The following is a 25,481-nucleotide window of genomic DNA, read 5'->3' as shown; positions in this document are numbered from 1 at the left end:
ACACAAAAAATATATGGACCTATGTTTGTAAACACACGACACAATGATTATTTGTAATGATACCACGAAGTTTGTAAACATACGTAGCTGCGACGTTTATAAATATAAGGTACCATTGAGTCTGGTAACATACGGTTATTCTTAAGAGTAAAAACAAAAGGTACCATAAATGTTTGTAAACACATGGCAACATGATCGTTTGTCAATATAACAGTACCATGAACGTTTTCAAAAACATGTGGTACTCTGAAGTTTGTAACCACACAGACTATTGTAAACATTAGGTTCCATGATTCTTTGAAAAGAAACGTTACCATAAACGTTTGTGAACATCCGTGGACATGAACTTCTGTAAACATACAATACCATAAACGTTTGTAAACATATATGATATTATGCACGTTGGTGAACATACGGTACCACGGATGTATGTAGACTTACCGTACCATGAAGGTGTGTGAATACGGCATCGTGATTGATGACAAGGTATCATGGATATTTGCTGATGTACTGTATCATGGATGTTTGTATGCACGGTATCATGAAATATTTGTAAGCATATGTTATCATAAATTTAAAAACATAATATAATGTCACAAGCAACACTTTAACACATTTAGGTGGGCAATGAGCAAATTACATACGAATAAAATAATAACATTTAAGACACTAATGAGCTGCCATTTCATTGCTTTTAACAGGACAAAGCTTCATAGCATCATGTATCTTTATTTATAAATCTTCGTTTGATGTTGCTAACGAATTTCATCGGACGAAACAAAAATCTCGATGCGCAAGATCGTCCCGTGATAAAGACGAACAACTCATTTCAGTGAACGACATTCTTCCAGAACAGCAAGGATAAACTATAAAAACATGTATGATGAAGTTATAACCCCTGTGTCATGGAATGAAATGTCGGATGAAAAAACTGTACAGGAGCAAATGAAATCCTTTTGTTCAGTCTCTACAATCACAAATTTAAGGACTAAACAAACAACGAGGTTTTAAGCTGGATTCATCTTTGTCTTAAAATCACTATCTTTGTACATCTGTATTTATAAGCAGAATTTGAAAAAAAAAATGCACAATGAACCAAAACAATGCACTGACTTTACAAGTAGGTATAGCGATTATATATATTAGGAAATATCGAGTTAAGCACACGCACAAAGTTTTCTTTTTATTTTCACACTCCTTTTAACAGTATGCTGAGTGTATTTCAGCATTGTCATGCATTTGGCCAAAAAAAAAAAGAGATAATCTTCTGTACAAGTCCCAAATGCAGACCTTGAAATGACAGGGACATGGGTGTCAACAGCTGGCTACAAATTTATTGTTACACAGACAAAACAAATTCTTGTCCCACTTAAGTTTTCACACATTAGTGACGTTCAACCTAACAATATGTTACAAACATGTACCATGTTACAAATACGCAAAACTGATCGTGAAGACAAAACATAACCTTTAGACAACAAGGACATCAGCACCAAGATATTGTAACAAAGCACTCCAAAGGAACTAAATTTGAATAATTAGCAGTTTTGTATATAAATATAATTTACTTTATACCACAGTTCGCTCCTCCAACACATAACCTTAACACCGTATAGGGAATGTCTTTATATATGTCATCACTGCATACAAACGTTCGTGTGGCTTCTTATAGCTGCCGAGTCCAATCCAGACTGGCTTACCTCCCCTAGTTCAAACCTCTCCATACATTTAGCGCTCAATGACGCTACAGGTGGTTTTCTAAAAGCCTAGGGTATACCAATTGACACAATGGTTAAGAGGTTATACCGGAGATTTGGTGCAACAAAATCCATAATCGGTAGTCAATTCAAATTCTCTTTATTTAACCAGAATTATGGCTTAAATTATTCCCTTTTAGTAAGCATCAGTTTCGTACCTATAGGCCTACTATTTATAGTATTAAAATCATTCTAAAATTGAAAAAGTTACAATGCGATCCGCATTATAAATTTTAGAAAGTTATTGCTAATTTTGAACGGTAACACGAGCACGGATGACATTTTATGAAAGTTAATTATTTGGGCTATTTTAAAATAAGAGAAAAAATTCTATTTCATTTGGGCTGATCGATTTCTTGCGAAATATCCCCGGTATAGCCTTTGCGACGTTTAGCGAGTTATAAATGCAGGCAAAATAAATTACTTTTACATTACAAACAGGTCTGTAGGACTTTTTCAACATAGGTTTCGGACTTAAGAAAGACAACTTTTTCATTTCTGCTCCATTTTGTCCCAAAGTAAAGGGCACAACAGTTGTAATCCTGACTTAAAACCCTCTAGTGACACGGTCAGCTTTTGACAAAAATTTCCTTTATGAGAGAGAAAAGTTATTTCCCACTACTTAACCACTGGCTTTGTTGCAGTCATACTGTTTATATACAACCTTGTGTCACATCCACTTATAGGCTATATCAACCTATAGTCTAAATTCTATTGGTTGGAAGAGGTATTATTATTCATGAACTATCTGCCTCATGAATACGCACGTGTCGCCAAAGGCCTTGACATTGTGAGATGATGGCTCGTCAGCTGTAATCACATCGTCCTGACATCACAATCACATTTAATGCTATAAGTTTAAGCTCAATGCCATTAGTCAGATCAAGTAGCCGCTCCATACATACTGACTTGTTGCTAACGAAATCTGAAGTACCAACTAATTCAAGTTATCACGATGACCTCTCTTCACTTGATGAAATCAAATCAGTACCAATCCGAATGGTCAATCCATCCAATAAACACATGAGCAGATAATTGACTTAAAAACGAAAATTCGAACAATGGACGAAAAGGGAGTAGGCTTTCTTTCAGATCTGGTCATCGACGAATCAACATCTGTAGCAGCTGCAAGATCTCCGTTTAATTTATTTATTTTTTGATTTGCTTAGAGTTTTACGCCGTACTCAAGAATATTTCACTTATACCACGGCGGTCAGCATTATGGTGGGGGAAACCCACAACCATCCGCAGGATGCTGACAGACCTTCCCACTTACGGCCGGAGAGGAAGCCAGCATGAGCTGGACTTGAACTCACAGCGACTGTATTGGTGAGAGGCTTCTAAATCATTACGCTGTGCTAGCGCGCTAACCAACTCTCCGTTTAATGACACTGTGTCTATGTGAATAACTTTTTTTCAATATATGTACATTAAATAAACTGCCGACAGTCTGACTGTAATCAAATATATACACATTAGGTTTTACACATTAAGTGGACGCTATCGACTCAAGAGGACAGTAATTATTGAGAAAAGTACAACTAAGAAAAAACAAGAGGAATGAAAGCAAGCACTGGATGACCCGCCTCGTTCTCTTATCCAACTCTTGATCGCCTGTTTCCGTAAATAATCGTCTCGCGTCCCAACAGCAACCATATCCTTCCACGCGTCCATGGACATGTTGACAAACTACAGGGACAAGATATAAAAATTCAGTCAAGTAACAGAGCAAGTTACATCACCATATGTAAGTAAAGGAAGAGAGAAAAAAATGTAAATTAAAAAACCATTATGGCATGAAATGGGCCAAGCAATGAAACAACTCATGACAAAAATAGGCTGAACAATAAATCAAAATATATACAGTGAATCGTGTGGATAACTACATAAAAAGAAGAAAAAAGACTTCATCCAAGAAATTCATAATCACGTATGATTTCATATAGCATATATCATTCAAAAAATTATCATGTATCCTACTTAATGCTGACTTTTTCTGAAGTTTACACTTCATTTATTGGATAAAAATGGTGTGTATTAAGCCTGTTTCTAACAAGTTTACCATAGCGTTGCCTGTTACCCCACAGTCAAAGGCGCATGCTTTCTGAAGACCAAACTCGGTTGCCACTGGATTACACTGGTCTATACAGTGGTCCACGTTCACATCACGCTTCATACGAGAGCGATGGTTCTGTATCCAACCATCTGAAACAAAAAACACGTGTAAGTGGATGCTGGTTATCTGCTAAAAGCCAAGAAATATTAACTCATTGGTGCAGTCTCACTATTTACCAGCGGTCATCTGTTCATCCCTTCAGGCTTGGAGTTGGTATCTTTAGTGGTTGCTTTTGAGTTTAGTTCATGTGTCGACCAAAGAAGTGACTGGGCGAGGGAGATGTTGTGACTAGTCAAGATGTGTGTCCTTAATGGGCACGGTATTTACAACTTGATGATATCGGTACTGAACAATGACAAGAATATGCAAGGGAGACCTCTCTTGAAGGAAAAACACACATCATTCCAATTCAAGCACAACTTATTGCACAATAAGCTCGCCAAGAAAAAACATCATATGTATTACTACACGATTCGTGATTTAATCTCAACACGGCGATTTAATCAACAATACCTTCTTCATTTCCACAAAATATAACAAAGTCCAGGAGGCAACATAACTTTAATACGATTTACTTTTGCGACAGGAAAAAAGGTCATCTACATTTGCTGCTGCTGGTCATTAACTTGCCAAAGGTGGATGGTTTATCATGGGCACTACAGTTCCTGCCTCCTATAATTCTGACCCACATCAAGTAAGTAATCAATTCTTATTGAGAATGGGTTTGAACTGCAATCAGGTAAATAAATAAAAAGTCAAAAAGTAAATACGTAAATAAATAAACAGAAATCATGTTGTGTCAGACTTCACACTACACTTACTGGTGTTTATCTTCTGTAACATAGTACATCCGGTCAATAGCACGCCGTAAGAGTCGTTGATGACTTTTTCCGACATTCTCAAGGTAAAATGGAAGAAGTCTCCCCACTTCCGGATAATTATGATTGTGCCAGTTCCAGCTTGAATGAAAGTCCTTTTGTTGCCCATGGCTGATAGCGTAACAGCATCGTCACCTGTGAGTCAACAGCAAGATATGTCTGACTTTGTAGAAGATACACGTGAAATCGTATGAACTCCCCATACGAGATATAAATCCCACACATGCAGAAAGAAAACAAGCACAAATTCGCAATTGCTGTGACAACTTATCGACAAAGAGTTCATGTCGTCTTGCACCCAGCCCCCTTGTTAAGTACACGACACGTTTTTGCGTGTTATAAATGCATAGTGCGAAAAACTTGACCAAGCGATCACAGAGAGAGCTACTTATAAAGCTGCTTATCGCGGCTAAAATACTTCTTCGATCTATCGGGTTTGATTTCTGTTACTAAAGTATAGATCATTTATTTGACAGTTTATGGAACACGGTTTACAAAGATGTAAGTGTGTTTTCATGAAAATTGCAATCAACTTTGAAAACTTTAGGGAACCGCTTCTAATTCTATATTTATTTACTCGACTGGTGCTTTACGCCGTACTCAAATATATTTCACTTATGCGAAGGATAAGCATTATGGTGGGAGGAAATCGGGCAGAGCCCGGGGGTATCCCACGACCATCCGCAGGTGCTGCTAGACCTTCCCATGTACGGCCAGAGAGGAAGTCAGCCTCAGCTGGACTTGAACTAACAGCGATCGCATTGGCCAGGGAGGCCATTCTATAACAGGAATATCGAAGTGCAAGTATTTGGATAATAATTTAAACTTAAGTTATTTTAAAAACTATAAACACATGGTAAATACTGGGTTATGTTAACATTCACCTCAAGTGGCAGTTCAAACCTGTATATTTGGAAGCCAATAACCTAGGACAGTCGCAAGCCTTACTGTGAATCTGAGGCTAAACCATTTCCTACGTAAGTAAAAACTTCTGTACGCTTAATTTGTTGGCAACGTTACATTACAGTTTTGTCTCATTATATATCACTTTGGGCTGCTAAATGGTAAGCGAACAATCAAAATCATAGTTCAGTCTGTTAACCGATAAAACAAAATCCAATGTCAAATTTCCAAAAATCAAGAACGTTTCAAATAATCAAGCTATTATTGTGGAATATTGTTTTTCAGGGATATAGCGCTATAGTTACCGTGTCCAATCTTGTTGGGGGAAAATCCGTTGAATGTTTCAGGCAGGTTACCACTTTCAGCTATGTACATTCCGACTGATTCTGAAGTCTTCACAGATTTAAACGTAATTTGAATCTGACGAAAACAAGAAACAAGATTCATTCCACACTTATTGCAAAAACAAAAAACATTTCAACTCAGTATATAAATCACTAAAGGACATATGAAGCTCAAATACTTAATACTAAAAGAGATTTTAATATAATTTATTAATTCCACCAGAAATTGTAATCCTCGCTTCATAGAGTAATTATTCAAATCAAGTTTTTCATTCAGATTTCTGCTTACCCTTGTTATGGCCGTGGCTTCCGGTCGGACCATACCAGATGTTGGAATTTTACTGTTGGTTGCCCGGATCTCTACAAAGTGATTGGAAAGAAAGATGTGTTGCCCTGGCAACGAGCACGTGAGTAATTTAGATTTCGAGCACAGCCGGAAATGAGGGTCTCCATACGCTCCTACAGTGCATCGGGCTGGCTCGGAAAAATCCTACAAAGACAAAAAGCAAATTATTAATGACAAATACTATTCTTTAAACTTTTTGCGAAACTGAAACTAAATCCGTGCGCCAAAGTGCTAGTCCGAACTCTGGAGTTATAAAAGTTTGACACTCATTGGCGGAGGGAACCGCCACGTCAAACTAAAGGGATTGTAAAGCTAATGGGCCATAAAAGGTAGTGTGAGTTGGTATACATTAAACAGATTGTTATCAGAATTACTTCTTCTACTGTCACTGTCCCTAATTTCTATTGTGGGGAATGAAAATCAAAGTAGTGCCTATTTTAAGCTGTCCATGCAAAGTTCTAATTTGGTTCGCATTGTAAAAAAAAGCATTCAACAGTATGATGAGGGATATTTGTAAAAACCTACTTTCTTCTATACAACCGGAATTTCTCATATTAAACGGATATCAGGTTGTATGCATATCACACAGTATCCCCTGCAGGTTTGCACAAGATGTTCCGTTATCCCAATCTCATTACAACCGTTATCATATCTATCCCACTTTCCGTAAGCATGATTCTTGTTTTCAGCAAAGATCCTGAAACTAACTCCTTGCACATGTCTACTAAGTACAATATCTTGTTTATTATAGATACATTTATATGTTTTTGTGTACACATTTGCTTTTGGATTTGCAAGCAGACATACATATACATGTATGCGTCTACAAACAAATACATACATATCACAATATGAACAAAGTAGATCATAGAACATGAAGGGTTGAAAAAAACGCAGATTATATAGGGAGGGCCTACATATTACTCATCGTGGTTATAAAATGGATACATACATACATACATACATACATACATACATACATACATAGATACATACATACGGAAACAATTTCAAAACATATACACAACCCACGAAGGCAATATAACACGGTTGTATAGCATGACAACAACAAAGGCACAAAAGTTCAGAATGAGAATTTATATATTAAATTCCAACAGATGTACACAGGCGTACAAATGAGTACATTGCATACATCATCTTTGTGTATCTACACTTTACAAGTGTACGCAAACATGTAGCCTACATCTGGTACACACACCCGTTTACATCGCGACCTACACAGTCACGTGTGTACAAAACAGTACACCTTTGCCTTTGGAGAGTGAGATATTAAAAAGCAAGACCTTGTAGAGGACGTTAGTATGTAACAGTGACAACTTACGTAACTAGATGGTAGTTCAACGTCAGGTGGGTTGACGAAGAAGGCGGGCAGATTTACAATCCCTATGTGTGCCCAAATCTTCTGGCTGACTGTGTTACATGTGCTCATGTCCAGCATGTTCCGTATACAGCGTAGGACGGATCCACTCATGCTGAAAAACAGACAGGTGACATATTACCCTCCCTCCAAATGAAGACCTGCGTTAATACATTGACGTAGTGATATCTAACGAAGACAGATCGGAATGACCAGAGTGTGTTTCATAGACGACGAGGTAGGCTTCCCCGTAAATTTCTTTAATTTTATATATTGTGATCGGTTCACATCATCTCTGTATGTTATGATTAATAATGAAGATACATCTCCACTTCAACCAGTAGAAACTTGTAGTTTTGGCCAAGGCTAATGCTTTGTGTGGAGCATTCATTGGCTATAACACTGATTACTCGTGTCAGAAAGCCAGGCGTTTCGAGTTATCTCTGTTTTCGAAATATCTGCCATGGCGAGTGAATGATAACATAATGGTAATAAACTTTCAAAGTATTTTGTTCTAATGGTTATGTTTCGTCATGCGTCTGGGAAACTTTGAAACAGTAACTCAACCTGATCAAACCCAAAATGAGACTGAGGACTGCATATGGCAGACTGAGAGAATGTCTGATACACTCGAAAAATTGACCTGTTAATCTTAACAGGAAGCCTGTTGTTCCGAGTGATCCTGAGTGAATGAATTCTGTTATTATACCATAATACTGTGTTATATTCAACATAATATCATGTTAGTCCCACAGAGCCTTAATGTTGAATTAATAGAATGCGTGTGTTATATTTAACAGAATAATCTGTTTCAACAGTTGAACACATTCTAGCATCACTCAGACAACAGACTTAATGTTAAAATTTACAGATAAATTTTTGGAGTGTAGAGAATAGGGGAATAATCAACATAATTCCTTATACAAAGGAAAACATGATTGTATAAAATAAATTTGGTCACACGCAGAAGTGAGACATGTCAGACAACGCCAGTCCAAACTACATGTAAAGGCTTGAAATCAGATATTCAAATCAAGCAGTCGATTTTTACTTAGTTTCACTGAATGACTATTACACAGAAAATATCTGCACATTAAATAAAAAGCAAGGTGGAATTCTTAAAATGAAAATTCCATGGCCGTTGATTGGATAAAACCATGTTATTAGACTGAAAGCCCAGCTGATAACAACTTGGTATATCTAAACTATATATACATAAATATATTAGAATTCGTCACAACTCGTAACCCATGTAGAACGGCGGTCATATGGAACTAAGAGCTAAACTACTTCTCACAGTGGACATTTTAGAACTGGACTTACGTGTAGCTGTGTGTGAACTTTGCTTATCAGAAACTGCACGACCCAAAGTTCATTGACTTTTTACATCGAAATATGACACGGTGACCTTTACATGAACTTCATTTGATAAGTATAATATTATCAGAGGATTCGAGCGCATTTGAACAATTTTAACAATAGACAATGACAGATTAGTTTTGCGAATGTTTGCTGCAGTGACAAAAAATCGCTACGTCACTGTGTATGTGTAGACACATGTGACTCGGCATAGAATGAATTCAGTGGTTGCATATGAAATCTGAATGGAGTTAATAAGGTATATCATGGTATTTGTGTCCTTTCTCTAATATCATTAAAGAAAATGTAGGGCTGTCGGCTTTGGCTGGCACTTTTCTTTCCAGGACAAACTTGTCAGCTTTCCCGGGCATTAAACTTTCCAGGACAATTTTGTCAGCTTGATATAGGCCCTAAATTTTCCAGGAAAATCTTGTCAACTTTGATAGGCACTAATCTTTTTAGGACAATCTTGTCAGCTTTCAAAGGCACTAACCTTTCAACGGCAATCTTTTCACCTCTGTTATAGGTACTACATATACTTCATAAACAATCTTGCCAGCTTTGACAGTCACTAACTTTTCCAGGAAAATCTTGTCAGCTTTGATAAGCACTAACATTTTCAAGACAATCTTGTCAGCTTTGATAAGCACTTACCCTTTCAAGACAATCTTGTCCTCTTTGATACGCACTTACCTTTCAAGACAATCTTGTCAGCTTTGATAAGCACTTACCTTTCAAGACAATCTTGTCAGCTTTGATAGGCACTTACCTTTCAAGACAATCTTGTCAGCTTTGATAAGCACTTACCTTTCAAGACAATCTTGTCAGCTTTGATAGGCACTGAACTTTCGAGGACAATCTTGTCAGCTTTGATAGGCACTGAACTTTCGAGGACAATCTTGTTGACATTAATAGCTCAGATACATGTATGTATTAACCTCTCAAGCCTTTTATAAGCACTAACCTATGCTGACTTTAATAGGCACTAACCTCTTCCAGATAATGTTGTCGCCAATGATGTGTACTAACCGTCCAATGACATTTTTGTCAGGAATTAGGCACTAAGCTATTCACCACAATCTTGATATGTACTTACCTATCCAAAACAGTCTTGTCCGAAACTGAGGAATAAATAGACTTCATTTCGTGGGCTTTCACTTCGGCAATCAGCGGGTTCACACATTGCTTGAATTGAATTCTCTGCTCATGAGTCAGACAAGAAAGGTCCAGCTCAGGGTTGTCCAAGTCTGCAACAGCCATCAGTAACACGGATTGAATGAGGACGTTGTGTGGGAAGCGTGGGGTGGGGGAAGAATTCTTATTGTATTATCACTGCAAAGGGAAATGTTTATGTATATCCAGTTTGCACATTACCCCACTCTCATTTGTTCGTGGTCAGTGATAAACCACCGGCAATCCGGTTTCTTCCATTCATGAAACTTACCGCCGCCTACGTACGTGGTCAGATCTTCCAGCAAACTGCGGATTGTCGTGAGACTCCTCCGTGATCTGCCCGGTTTCCAACCACCATAATGCTGGCCGCCGTCGTGTAAGTGAAATATTCTTGACTATGGCGTAAAACACCAATCAAATAAATAAAATAAATAAATACTGGCGTCTGTTGAAAGGGAAAAAGTCTTGAGTATTACGTTAAACAACGTTCAGATCAATATCCTTACGAATCCGAACGTAAATTTTTACTCCTCGATTGATATTGCTCACAGTGAGATTAGTTTGAGATACTGAGTGTTATGTGGATATGTACCAGAAAGTAGGACACTTGCCTCTTTTTCTTTGTCAGATCAAAGAAAATTAAATGAGCTTCACACTCCTGCATGGGAGTTGCTACAATTTTAACAAAGGCAGCGTCAAAACGAAACTTTCACAATTCGTAAAGACAGGCGACAACTGAAGTCATGTAGACTGTCTTGGCGTCACGTATCACCTTCCCCTAGCGAATGAACACCCAGATGTCACGTATGAATTACAATTAGCCGACCGTATACAAACTCCCTCTCCGTGTTCCCTCAATGCCGCTAGATTGTGGTGACTTATCGCTCTAAGGGTAATATGATAACCTAACCACTTTCTAAGACAAACAGTAGTAGCCCGCTTTCCTCCCTCCATAATGATGGCCGCCGTCGTATAAGTTAAATATTCTTGAGTACGGCGTAAAACACCAATCAAATAAATAAATCAATCAATCAAAATCCCTGACGATAATGCACAGCCTACATCCAAGAAGAGCCGCCTCAATGGCCAAGATCAGGTTTCTAGAGAAAACTCCTTATACCACACGCCCATGGAAAACCCTGAAAGGCGACATACGATAGACTGTGGGCCTAACTGATGGTTGTCGATAAAGAATGGAGATGATATTTAGTCCAGAACAATACTTGAAAGCTTAGGTTAGATTTAGCAAAGCCTGATGAAGATATATCACCTGCTGAAAGTTATGTTAGAAAAAACAATAATATGTACTTGTGCAACCACATTCCTGATTTATAGCACACGTACGCGTCCTTATACAGTTAAGCAATCTGCTCCAACAGTAACACTCGCTGTGTACGTATATGATGTGTAAGGAATGCATGTCTATTTATAACTCCGGGGAATTCCAAATTCATCGGCTCTCACCACACCGGTACATAGACAGCCAGCAGGTTTATAAACCTGATATACCCCTAGCATTCCTACTCCCCAGATTTAGGGGACGCCTAGCGTACAAAACGGATGGAGAAAGTGATTAAAGTCGTAAAATATACAACTAGGGTAACATTACAGGCGAAAACCTGTTAGTGGAAGGATGAATAGGTTTGCACTGATTTTCTTTTTTTACCCATTTGCACTAACTTTAAACTACTATAAAGCTATAAAGTTCTCTTTTTTCGAACAGCAGGCCGAAACTGACATATTAACGTCTAGCATATTAATGTCTAAGTCATGGAGATAACCCTTGAAATGTATCTGTTACGGCTAACTGCAGAGTTCTCTGAGCTCCGCTAGATTTGTGACGTCTTTGCGTCATTGCAGGGACACCGTCGCCACCATATATATCACACAGTCAACCGAGAGAACGTGAGCGGTGACGCGACAGTTAGCATAGATACCGGAGGTTTTCTCTTGAGTTTACGACAACAACTGCACACAACTGATATATCCAATAGCAACAGGTGTTGCGTAATCAAATGGAAATACAAGTATTCCATCCAAAAAGAAACGATGTCAAACTTTAATGCAGTATGCATGACATCTACACATCGTTAAGAATATTAACAAGGCATGCATGGGGCAGCCTTCTCAAACAGCATGGGTCGTTATCAACACACCAAAACCAAAGTATTGTCAAATTCTAGACTCCATCCACTCACCATTTACATGTAGTCACACATATTACAAGCCATACCCATCCATACGTCTTTCCCCTAGTGTTCGAACATACACCCGATCATATGCCCCAAACCATCCCCGGTCCATACCGTATACTGACGTATATGCACCATCTAGCTATACATTCACTCATTCCACAGTTATCCATCAACCACAAATCATCCAATACAGACATATATCTATCATCCACTTGTGTTCGCCCTTACATCTTCCCTCAAATCATTCATCATCCATACACATCGTTATATGTATATTCACATATATTCACCATCCAGCGATAGTCTACATGTACTCACACACCCGCCCACCTATACTGCAAAGCATCCATACTCACACATATGCGAAACCACATCCATCACATCGTCAGAGTTACACACCTTTTTGTAGATCGGCCCTGACTTTTCCACTCTCGCACGTCCTCTCCGAGAAGGCGTATTCCGGAGCCAGATACTGGGGCTTAGACTTGTCACTAAACTGGAAGGCGTACAAGCGATCCTGAAGAAGTTTGAAAGCCAAAGCGATACCGCAGTCCATGACGGCGGGTTCCAAGCATTCGGCAGCTTGTACCCATAGCCTGTAAAGATATGAAAGATCACGCTCTATTGACTAAAACTGATTGCTGTTTATAACCAATGTGCCTGTAGAGGATATGATCTTGATATTGCTATAGCCTTGTGGATGACATCTTGGGAGATTTTTCACACCTTTCTGGAGGTGGAAAATTCAAGCCAAGAAATCTATATACAGCATAATATTTTTAAAAAATTGCAGAACAGAGTGTACAACCAGAGCGGCAATTGGCAAATGGTCACACGTAATCACGTTTCTCTTGATTTGCAGGCCTCAAATTATTAAACATTACTTTAGCTTCTATCAGAGAAGGTTAATAGAAAAAAAAAAGATCATCCATTTCATTCCATCTTTCCTGACCAATCAAATGCAGGATCGTACTCTTCAAATTTGAAATCGCTGCGCGTGTATGACGTAATTGTTTACGGGAACTCCTTATTTGGAAAAAAAAGACGGCCATACAAAATGTTTGGGTCGCCATCTTAGCGAAGTCGGTATAAGGTTGTTCATATTCCAGGATAACTGATTGCCTATGTGGTTGACATGAATAATGAATCACTTTGCCGTGGAAGTTTTCTTGTTATACTGCGACATCTAATTCGAAATCTAACAACAGGTTGTCTGACCAGGAATTTGGTCGCCTGCCAAGACATACTCACTGACATATCTCTCCCCAGTTGGATGTATTGGAGAAGAAAATACTGTCTCCTACGGAGGAGTATTTCAGAGATACTGGAGCTGAGAGGGATCGGGGAGGTTGTATCTCCACAGCCTTCATGAACTGCTCTGCCGTGGGGTAGTAGGCCTGTAAGTTCTGGTGGAACTGTTCGGAGCACGCCCGGATATCCGTCTGTATTCTGTGACTGAACAACTCCGTCTTCATATTGCAGTCATCTATCTGTGCTACACAGACTGCAAAAATAAAGCAAATATTGATGGGCGGTCCATTTTAATTAATCTGATATTAAAAAAAAACCTTCGCAAGGCTTTACTTGCATGCACCTAAGTTTCTTGGAGGAAAGAAACTGGGAAATAACGCAAACTGGTCAAGATTCGAAACGCGACATCATTGTCCTAGGGCTGTAGCAATATGTAACGATGGCTCTCATCCACTAATGAAGGTCTAATCCTTAATTTAGCTATTCGACCGACGCCTTTCATCCCTCCAAAGACGATTTAAGCCAATATACTTGGATATTGCGCACGTTTTAATGCACAACAGACTAATCGGCTATACTTGGGGTTGGTACAGGTTATAATCTTGTAATGAAATTATAATATAAGCTTTACTAAGATCTTAAAAGCCAGTTACAATTGTATCAGTGTAACGAAATTCCGTCTAGTCGTAAACACACATGCATTGTACATAGCAATACATTCCTAATTGGAGACGAAGTGCGCACTACGGCTTGAAGTTCGCCGGGGATTTGATAGACACCTTGCCAAAGGCGCAGTGGTTTCCAGTGTGCTCTACAGCCGTACCTACCCTGTTTCCTCTGTCCATTCACCTGAATGTATCAGCTTTTTAAGTAATTCATATACCGTTAAATTCATTAAATAAATGAAAACATGAGTACATACCCCTCTACAGCAAACATGTGATGTCAAAGAATGGTGTTTCACTTTAATATCATCTTGTAAGCATGGAGTGCATTTTAAAAGCATATAACCTGCCTCATCATTTCAGGGTGTCCCCAGCATGTGGCAACAATACTGTTCCTTGTAATGTTCACAACGAACGGCGGTTATAAGTGGTAACCCCTGTATTTATTGTATTATTATACACATAGCACAGTATACGAGTGTAGCAGACTAACAGTAAATTGGGTATACGGACTAACAATAAATCGGGTACAGCAGGAATAGACGAGTCAGCATAGTGAATACATAGTGGGCGATCCATCCTCAGCTGTCGAGAAAACTTGTGCCAATTAGTTACGACCAGGTTCTACTAACTGTCGGTAAAACATTCCAGATTTACCGGTATCCTATCTAACAGTCCGGTTTTGGGCTACATTTTGAACTTTCAGTGTCTGCTCCAAGACAGTAACGTCAGGTTGATCTTCCAAACGTATTCCTCTATATGTACGGTAGACCTATATACACTTGGAGCAGCGATTTGTCCCCATTAATCATAAACTTTCCCAGTTCAGGACATTCAGACGTGGCAAGGTATTCCTAAAAGCCACCGCCTTCAAATATAATGATAGCGTAAAGATCTGTGCAGGAGTGATCTTTACATTTCACTCACAGAAAGAGAAAGTCATACATCTGGAGGACAAATAAACTTGTTCAAGTCTGCCCTGAACGAACATATTTCGCGGACTGGTCGTGGGTTCCCCCAGGCTCTGTCCGCCTTTCTCTCACCACAATGCTGGGCGCCTTCGTGTTGGTGAAATATCTTTGTGCACAGCGTAAAACATCGATCAAATGAAATAAAATCAAAATATCACGTGGACATCAATATCACAATATAGTACCTGTACATATAATGCAACGTTTAAGTTCTGCTCACGCGACGTTTTAGTGCACACTTGCAGCAAACAACCAGATCGTAACTTTGCTATGCGATTTTAGTCGAACGTAACAAATCAAACAAAATACATTATGTCCTATTTTCATGCGACCAGTCGCTTACGAAGTTGTTGTGACAAATCATATCACCATCCATGACTTCCCGCCATAACTTTACCAATAAAGAGAATGCCACCATGGGAACACAAAATGATATAATATTTAAATTATTGACATTCTTCTCAAGTTGTATCCGTGCCTAGAATTGTATACGTGCCTAGAATAATGAATGTATCTTCAGTCAATAGTTTGGACAGCTTAATGTATTAAATATGTACACAAATAATTCTGTTAGAATGGTTTGTTAGGGGAAATGGCTGTATCATCTAATGATCCGTTAGACACGGCATTTTTATTCTATTAAATAACACTTTTGATATAAATAATTATAACATTGAATTTTAAGGGCGGCTTTTACCCTGAGCAAGAGAATTCTGATTTTATTTTTGTCTAAATTATACAACATAAGAATGGATTTACACATACATAATGTATCTTCTTGGGATGGTCCAAAGTAGCCCTATGTGTATGTGCGGTGAAACGGCATTCAAAGGATCGGCCCACACGTGCATATGTGTAGTAGGCCAGCGCAAGAAGGTTTAATTTGCAGTTTAATTTGTTTAACTTTCAGAATTAGTTCCTCGCAATGGTCTGGCTGACCCAGACACCTTGTCTTCCTATCATATCAGTTAACCTTGCGAACCTTCACACTGATGACTAGTACAAAAGTATACCAACGACAATCAAGGTTAAGGCTTGAGTGAGTGAGTGCTTGGGGTTTAACGTCGTACTCAACAATTTTTCAGTCATATGACGACGAAGGAATCATTAGGGTGCATGTACGTGTAATGTGCCTCCTTGTTGCAGGACGGATTTCCACCGCTCTTTTATTTAGTGCTGCTTCACTGAGACGACATACCGAAGGCAAGTAAGCCGCCCTGCCCGAGCCATTATACTGATACGGGTCAACCTGTCGTTGCACTATCCCCTTCATGCTGAACGCCAAGCGAGGAAGTTACAACTTCCTCTTTTAAAGTCTTAGGTGTGACTCGATCAAGGATTGATCCTGGATCTACCGGTCCCGAAGCGGACGCTCTACCAACTGTGCTATCCGGGCCGGTCAGGTTAAGGCTTGAGGCCAGAAGAACGTGATGATGGTTGCTACAGTTTTCATCAACTAATGATAACGACGGGGAACGAGGTCAGAGGTGACCATATTAGTCATATATATACGAGTGTGTGTTTAACCAATGCACTGGTGCACAAATACTTGTCTGATACCCATCAACTGTTTATTCAGTCCTGGTGCATAATTATACAAACGTATATGTAGCCCAGGGGAGATAATCTAGTAGCTAATTACCCAGGTGAAGCAAATGTAACACGTTCGTTGTCTGCACATTGCCGTATGGCTGACGAACTTACCGGACGGCTGAACGGGTCATTGCACAACTGCGTTTTACGACATTATCAGATAAAAAATTATTGCATATAAATTAAAGATTAAGTGCACGTGCAAAATATATAATCAATCTTTTTTCTGTTTTTCATTAATTATGCCTGACATACTGTACTGAATTAAACTAAAAGTAATCGTCGTACACATCTTCCTTATGAAACAGATAATTATGGATAAATTGATAAACAAAGTCAGGACGTTTTAATTCTCCGTTATATTATTTAACTGGAAGTCACACACTGATAAAAGGTTTTCCAAACGTATGACCACATACCATGAACCTCACAGGCTCACCTCTAACATATTCCTGGGCCATTGAGGTTAAATGATTCGGCCCAGATTCGGCGGTGGTTTTATGTCAAGTTTTTCACCAGGCTCTGGAGCAGTTGTCTGAGTTCTACACTTTTACTGCTTTAACATCGGGCTATAAATATATCTTCAAATATAATGAGAGTGGTTTCGCTTTCACAGTTGAGTTCTTGCCAGCATTTGTGAGGAATGGTCTGACTGACCTATAGGCACCACCTTGCACTCCCACAAAATATCAAGTTTACCGCGCAGCCTTTCGCACTGACCAACAGGCCAAAAATACCAACAGGGAGGTTAGTTTATCTAGTGTAATGTGAATACGTGAAACTCACAGGAACTGTCTGGTATGTTCGCGAATCGAGGTTATGGACGAGGTCAAACGATTACAAATACACCATCGGTATTCGCCCACTCAACATACACGCACACGTATACAGTTCTATACAGGTGATAAGTGAATATGTTGAACGCCTATAATTACGACAAGCGTCAGCAATTATGTGGCAATGTACTGGATGCCGCTTACCGCAGTATATTGTAATTGTGTATTACAAGCTGAGGCTTAGTCGTGAACGCAGTTGAGTCACCATATATATTTGTATAGTTTATATGTATGAATTTGGTTGTTTTCTCATCGATTATGATATACATGCATATATTTAACACATGTAAAACCACAATTATAACATCATTTCCAAAAAAGCCCCAGGATGTGCAAAAAGGGATAAAAAAAAAAGCTAGCTTCCACCAAAGCATCGCTTACGCTGCAGTAACCTCGTCCTAGATAACTCAGGTCGCGTGTTCAACTCCAACTCCTGGCGGGATGTCCTAAGAATATTTCATTTTCGCGATGACTGTAGTAATGAAAGATGACGGGGCCGGGTAGAAATCGGATGGAAATCACCGTCGATTCGCCGCTGAACTCTTTGCCGACAGGGGAAATTACAGTCATGGAAAACACTGATGGACAGATAGCATTGACCTCAGAGGTCATTACAAGTGGTTAAATACGTCTTGCAACCATGGGAATGTGTGGTCAAACAATGCCAAATACAAATTTTATTGTGAAGTGCAAATATAATTCCTGACATCAAACAAGATGGGTCGAGTGGCTTCATTTATCTGACATCATATTTGTACCTGGACAAACCTTGGTATTCTTCACGGTAGAGCCATGTGCCTGACATCAGGGATAACTAAGACGTCAGTTTCCATCATAGTTTTACAGCGATCCATAATACGCGATGGTCATACGCGATCGCCATAATAAGATGGACAAGGCATAGAAAACTTCGCTGGGTCATGTGCCTTCAAAGTAAGCCAGCAGTCCTTTTTAAAATTCACCTTTGCGACTTATTCATTACATAACGTTATTATATTATACGGCTATGATAAAAATTGATCACTATAGCCAATTGCCCTCCAGCCTACCACTGTGTAGTACACGTCACTGGGATAATAGCTTAACAGCAGCTGCCAGATAACCCTACCATTTATCATTATTGTTGGTGAATAATAAAAGACTACCTTCAGGGTACTGTATAATAAACGCAGGTAATTTACCCATGTGTGTCAAATTCGATACAACATGTACACGTATACTGGCTCAATACAGCCTATGCATAACCGTATTCAATATTCACTTTCAGGGCCGGAATTTACACGCATGCCAGATCTATTATAGTTGCAACATACTAACAAGTTATAGCTTTTTGGTTAGCCAGGCACAATCCGAAGAATTTAACATTTGACTACCTTTTGTGAAAATTCTGTGCAGCCTGTACTTGTATAAAACTACTAGAGATAGGCCTACTACTGTGTCCCTTATTCAGGCTTGCATGACCCAGACGAAGCTGTCATATATGAAGATGTACACTGCTTTAGAATGAGGTTCCTTCTATCCTAGGCATATAGGTTTGCAATCAGACCAAGCAAGGCTGACCCTCTCGTGCTGCACAACTAAATTAATTAGTCACCTGAATAGGGGAGTTTCAAGTTTCGAACTGGAAATAGAAAACTGTTGATAAAGGTAACATAAATTCATATTTCCACCCTCCTGTTAGGCAACTTTTGTTGTCATTTATTTACCGATCACTTGTATGACTGTGTTCCGGAAGTACAAATGACACTTCTTTCCTTCGGAAATTTCTTAAGTTCACAAAGGTTAAGCTACTCAGTTTTCTTCATGACTCGTCTATTCTTAATAACTCTGTGGAACATTTTCAGATGCAAGGCTAAATGTATTCAAACAGAGTTGCCTAACACTTTGATTGGTCATATGATACAGTATAAACATTTTTACCTTTACGGATAAAAGACTTGGAACTGCAAAGGACCATAACTAGTCCATTATATCACCACTTCACAGTTTCACAACAGGAATATTACCCACTGGTAGGAAAAGCAACTTTACAAAAAGTTGGCGCACGTATTACTGACAGTCAAGAAATTATGGCACTATTAGGCCTACTCTATTACCGGTCCGGTTGCCTGTATAAAGGAGGAGAGTGGACAATCCACAACAAATCTGGATACGATATTAACTTTGCAACTTTGAGTTGAAGGGCTAGACATTTGAAATGTCCAGAGGCAAGAGAGCCTTTCTGTACGATTGCTGAATCAACAGATTTTCTGAAGTATTTCCACTTAGTTCTCGTCTGTGAGGAAGAAGCTATGAGGAATTCCAACAATATGAAGATGTCAAGTCTTTGGGCCTATCCAGCTAGGCAGTAAACTAAGAAACATGGTTACATACATGTAATGGCCTGGAGCAATTCTCACCAAAACTCCTTACACTGAATTTCTGCCGTAAGTGAGGTCAGATTCTATTTGACGTTACGTTATGGAAATACCATAGCAGCTATCGCTGTGATATTAGACTAAAAGGTTGCGTAAGCATCGGTCCTTGCATGTTTGTAGCATTGGCGAATAACGTGTTATAGAGTTCAATGATATTTTCAATAGCTCAATAGGTCAGCTAAATCCAATTTTTTCTATGCCTTGATTGTACAACAGTAGGCCACGCGCGGCACATAAATATCTCCTGTATATTTAAGAAAGAAAAAATCGCCTTACTAAGCTTCGTGAAAGTGACTCTTAAACCTTACGCCAGTGCCCATCTCTCCTAACAAACTCTTTTCGTATACCCAACAGGCATGTTCTGGAGTAGTAGGGAAAAGGTATAAATATACTAAGTGTGGTTTGCCGCTGTGGTTTATGTACATTCTACACACGACATAAGCAGTTATCCTCACGTTAAACACAGGGCTAGTCCAGGACTAGTGTGTGTACATAAAGGTATACATTAGCAAGGACCTTGAATAGAAGGAGAGGTCGGGCTGGGGTGGGGGAAAGGGTGGTTATTTACGGAAACCCTCAGCGGTCAATGGTTCTGTATTTATGGGGCCCACGGTGTACTGACCACCCTGTACATCAGGGTCACTGTCTGTGGCCGAAACAAGGTCGGATTCTATTGTTAACAGTGTATACTAACTGGTACATAGGAAATACCACACATGATTATCACAATGTATTACGGTCAGGGGGGTATTTTCACAGCCCTGAGACCGCTGGGTGGGATGGAATGATGCGAGAGCCAATATAGTTTAGACAGACTACACCAGTGGCTTAATAAGCCTTATTAACCTGCCTTAAAGTATTGTTATAGTGCTAGACCTACATGCGCTACTGGATCATATCGGAACCCCCATCACCTCAATCAACTGAGGGCAACAACAAAAAACAAAACAAAAAACAACGCTTGTTATCACTTGTTATCATTGATGTAGAGGCTGGAAATGCATTCACTGCAACATTACCCTACATTATACCGACAGTCAAAGTTCCCTCAAGCTTTCCCAAACGATTTCTAAATCGCATCCTAACTCAAATACCCGTAACGTATATAGACTAAAACTTCACTGTCTTCGTAAGCCTTATACCGGTATGATCCGTGGTGCGAGTGGACTAACAACAATACGCTCACAGCAACGAATTCTGAAGAACGAATGGCTTACACGGGGTTTTAATTGTCTCAGAAAATTACCGTAAGTACCTGGCTTGTGTTTTTTTTTTTCAGACTTTATCTCAGAAAGTTTCCGCAGGTGCCTGGTTTATGGTTTCTTTCAGACTTTGTCTCAGAAAGTTACCCTAAGTACCTGGTTTATGGTTTCTTTCTGGCAATGTCTCAGAAAGTTACCGCAAATAATTTGAAGTAGTGCAGTAGTTTCTGACAATTCGTTGTATGTGCAATTAGGTGAGCATTATCAGTACACAGCTAAGAGCATGCCTTGCAACCTTTCCATTAGCACCCGTAGTGTACACAAATATTTATTTATTTTAATATGTATTTAACAGTGTTTCCCAATGTGCTGCCAGGTTTATTGGCGCAGGAAATCACCGCATCGCACTAGGTGCCTGGCAAACTTTCAGATGTATATCAACACAGCCAATAACTGGATTTTGAACCACCGCAACAGTGCTCTAACCTGGCATAGTCTTGTGAACCGCTCTGTCGATCAGGAATCAAGGAGCCTCCATTGCTAGCCAATTCGTTACGGTAACCGCGGTATGATACAAATGGATTCAGCTAGCATGACTACTGCAAATATCACTGAACTATTTCACACCTTATATTCATTGAAATGAATGAATAAATGAATACTTGGGGTTTAACGTGGTACTTAATTTTTCAGTCATATGACTACGAGGAGTCATTAGGTGTGCGGTACATATACTGTGTCTTTATGCGCCAACGTGAGCCAATGCCGCCCAAGTGTTTCCGCCACTAATATATCATGCCGAAGACACCAGACATGACACCCGACCCAGTCACATTACAGCGACGTTTCCTTGTTCTAAAACATTTCAGCGCTGAGCGCTGAGCGCTGAGCGAGGTAGCAACGAGGACCATTTGTAAAGTATTTAGTCTGACCGACACGTGAATGATCTCAAGCCTCCCGACGTCGTATATCCATTAAAATTACATTCGTGTAAGAACGCATGTTTGCATAAGCGATTTCGGCTGATACCACTGCGACGGACACCGTTGCTTAAACTAAAGAAATGCAGTACCATATATCATTACCGTGATACAGGCATGTCAATCCACTGTGTTCTTAAAGCATAGTCTGAGGCAGACCACTCAGTGAATGGAATTAACATATATCACTCAACAGTTGACAGCTATTAATCACATTGCGCTGCAAGGGGCAAGCATACATGCAGTAGAAAAAACGATGAACAATTCGGTCAGGATAATTAGTTTAAAATCCTATAGAGACTGATTTCACCCCAAAATAATTCCGCCCTCTTCATTGCCTCGATATTTTAGTGATCTAACCACAGGCATAATGTCGTAAACAACTGTTTTATTTTCAAAATGATGTTTTTTTTTTTTTTTTTACTGTTTTATAATGAATTGTGGCCAAACAAGTTGGGTGGCTGTCGGTGTGGTATGAAGCCTACCGCTGCCGACTTTACACATGCCCCCAGCCTGTTCTACACTCCCCCGGCCTTGAACCTCCCTCTCACATCGTACCCGCTAGTATTTAGTCACATCGACAAATTCTCAAATGCTGTAACTGCTGCTAACGTCCAATATATGAATTCTTAAGGCATTATACTTTTGCACGGATCTGAAATTCTAGGCTGCAAACAGTACCGGTATAAGACAATGCAGCTACATGTACATTTAACTAATTGTATATGCCTAGAAAAGACATGCAGTCACCACTAAATATAACACGGGTGTTGGTGGTAAGGTGTTTGGTGTATTTGGTATCATTCTCAGTATACTCTGCTGAGAGAGATGTAGCTTTGATGCCTCATGTATTTGCTTTTCATTATTTCAGTCTCGGATGACTATATGCCGACAGGATAAATCAATTACTTGACACAAACACACACACATATGTACATACATGTATATACATGTATATACACTCACAACACCTATACGGGAATCAATTCAAACGACGTACGTCAACATGTCAAACTTTAAGAGAAAAAAGTCGTCTAGTCGAAACGGTTAATATTTCGGCGTTAACAATCTAAACATGTGTGTGTTCTTATGCCGGTGTCACGTGGCCGTCTAAGTAAACATTTGACTCTCAGCTTGCAGTCTGAACCGGTAAGTATACGGTCCGGTTTGACGAGCTCACGTAACTCCCGTGTGTCGTATCTAATGATGCGAAATCCACTTCATATCCTCAGTCCTCGCTCCACATAATTACATGCTTCAGTTCGGAAGATTTTCTTTCCCTCTGAAGTGTTGACAGCCGAATCTATCACCCTTAACCTGACTGATAATTAACTATAATCAGCCTGCTATACACCCTGGTCTATAGAGTACACATACTTAAATCCATAGCGTTGGACAGCGGAATGAGCACGCAAGGAGTTCCGTATATAACTGTATAATAACGCTTACAGGTACTAATACCTGAATATACACAGGCTATACAGGTATATACCGCACAAAAGTACATTATAACACCGATCAGCAAGTGCAAGTTTATATTAATTGCAATGTACATGGATAATAAGGTTAAAATTTACTTATGCACATTTCTTTTCAGTCATGTATAGACATATAAATATGCTCATGTATATATAATGTATATGTCATATAGAGCTGCACAGGCCTCGAACCCATGTATATTAGACACATACATGCACACTTACAGAAGTTTGAAGTCTTACCTTTCCTCTGCAGGCTAACGGCCACATGCGTATGCCCTCGTGCCGGAGCATAATAAAACGTATTTGCTCTAATACCAGTAACAAATGTGGACCAATTAGCAGGACTAACAAATTGTACATACCGCTGATCAGCAGTGTAAAGATTATCCACGTCGCCGGCTGCCGGGCCTCCATTCTGGCGGTTTAACACTCCACGCTCTCTCTGCGTCTCGCACAACTCACCACTTGTTACGCCGCTACCGTACAGCTGTATTGCCACACACTCTATACACGCAGAAGGCAGTGCCACAATGCCACACAACGTCTACCTCGTATACAAGCGCTTGTGGGCTTTTTTGTTTTGCATATACACCTATGCGTATCGGAGTGGGAGTGAGGCTCGGAGTCGATGAGAAGCTGCACCAGTCTAACGGGTGAATGAACGGATGAGCAATAGGACGTCACTAAAAATACCCTCGCTTAGAATTGGAGGAGGAGAGAGTGAGATCGACCATGGGAACGGAACTATCCTACTGGCACTCTGATTGGAAAGAAAATAGTCACCCATCGTCGCTATATGCCCTCGTCCATATATATATATATATATATATATATATATATATATATATATATATATCGTCCCGACATCTGACACCCTCCAGATCAAGTGTCTGCAATTTGAAATGTCCCGGAACATATAATGCAAGATTGGGTCAGAGACAATAATAACTCACCCTGTTTATTTTAATTAACAATTATTAAGTGTTGAAGAGCACATGGTTGGAAATCGTGCAGAGCTCGGAGGAATCCAAAGACCATCCGCAGGTTGTTGAAAGGCTTTCCCACGTACGACCGGGGACTAAGCCAACAACAGCTGGATTTGAACTCACACCAATCACATTAGTGCATGATGCATGTTACATAGAGCTATAGAGCGTGTCTGTATAAAAAGTTAATATTTAAGAAAAAATCTTCCCATCACTTTAAAACACTTCTGATTATTGATGGAAAGGCAGTTTAAATTCAAAGGGGTACATACATGTATATGTATACAACAATCAACTTAAAAAATCCAGCCAACAAAACTATTAATTTTTTCCCACTTTCTTTGGACAAATCGCGTAGATGTCTGTATTAGATACGCCTGGATGAAGTGAAAAGGTTTCGTGAATGCAGCGTTTATCATAAAAATGTCCCCAAGAAAAGTCACCATTTCGTTTAGGCTGCAAGTTTTTACAAGAATAACTGGTTTAGACTAAAATTTCTTATTAAGTTTTTCACCCCACAACATAATGTTTACGGATAAATGGCTACATGTGGAGTTTTTCATGCCGCCAAGCACCCTCCATGCAATTTGCAGACCTAAGTATTTCTAACATCACAGTATTACTCCATGCAGGCAGACAACGCTGCGATA

The 25,481-nt window shown here is 39.4% G+C and overlaps 1 protein-coding gene across 1 annotated transcript; it reads right to left on the bottom strand.

Moving 5' to 3' along the window:
• Positions 1-1,530: 1,530 nt before the first annotated feature.
• On the bottom strand, positions 1,531-24,346 carry LOC135467752 (uncharacterized). Its single transcript, XM_064745587.1, has 10 exons — positions 24,208-24,346; positions 13,701-13,953; positions 12,849-13,045; positions 10,178-10,328; positions 7,687-7,837; positions 6,288-6,488; positions 5,960-6,074; positions 4,695-4,886; positions 3,820-3,962; positions 1,531-3,446 (listed from the first exon to the last, which is right to left on the bottom strand). Exons 1-10 carry the CDS (start codon positions 24,257-24,259, stop codon positions 3,258-3,260), a joined length of 1,644 nt encoding a protein of 547 aa, XP_064601657.1. The 5' UTR covers positions 24,260-24,346; the 3' UTR covers positions 1,531-3,257.
• Between the last annotated feature and the right edge of the window lie 1,135 nt (positions 24,347-25,481).

Source organism: Liolophura sinensis, chromosome 6 (genome assembly GCF_032854445.1).
Source record: "Liolophura sinensis isolate JHLJ2023 chromosome 6, CUHK_Ljap_v2, whole genome shotgun sequence".
NCBI classification, from domain to species: domain Eukaryota; kingdom Metazoa; phylum Mollusca; class Polyplacophora; order Chitonida; family Chitonidae; genus Liolophura; species Liolophura sinensis.
Note: the sequence above shows the minus strand (reverse complement) of the source record. Positions and strands in the feature narration are given on the sequence as shown.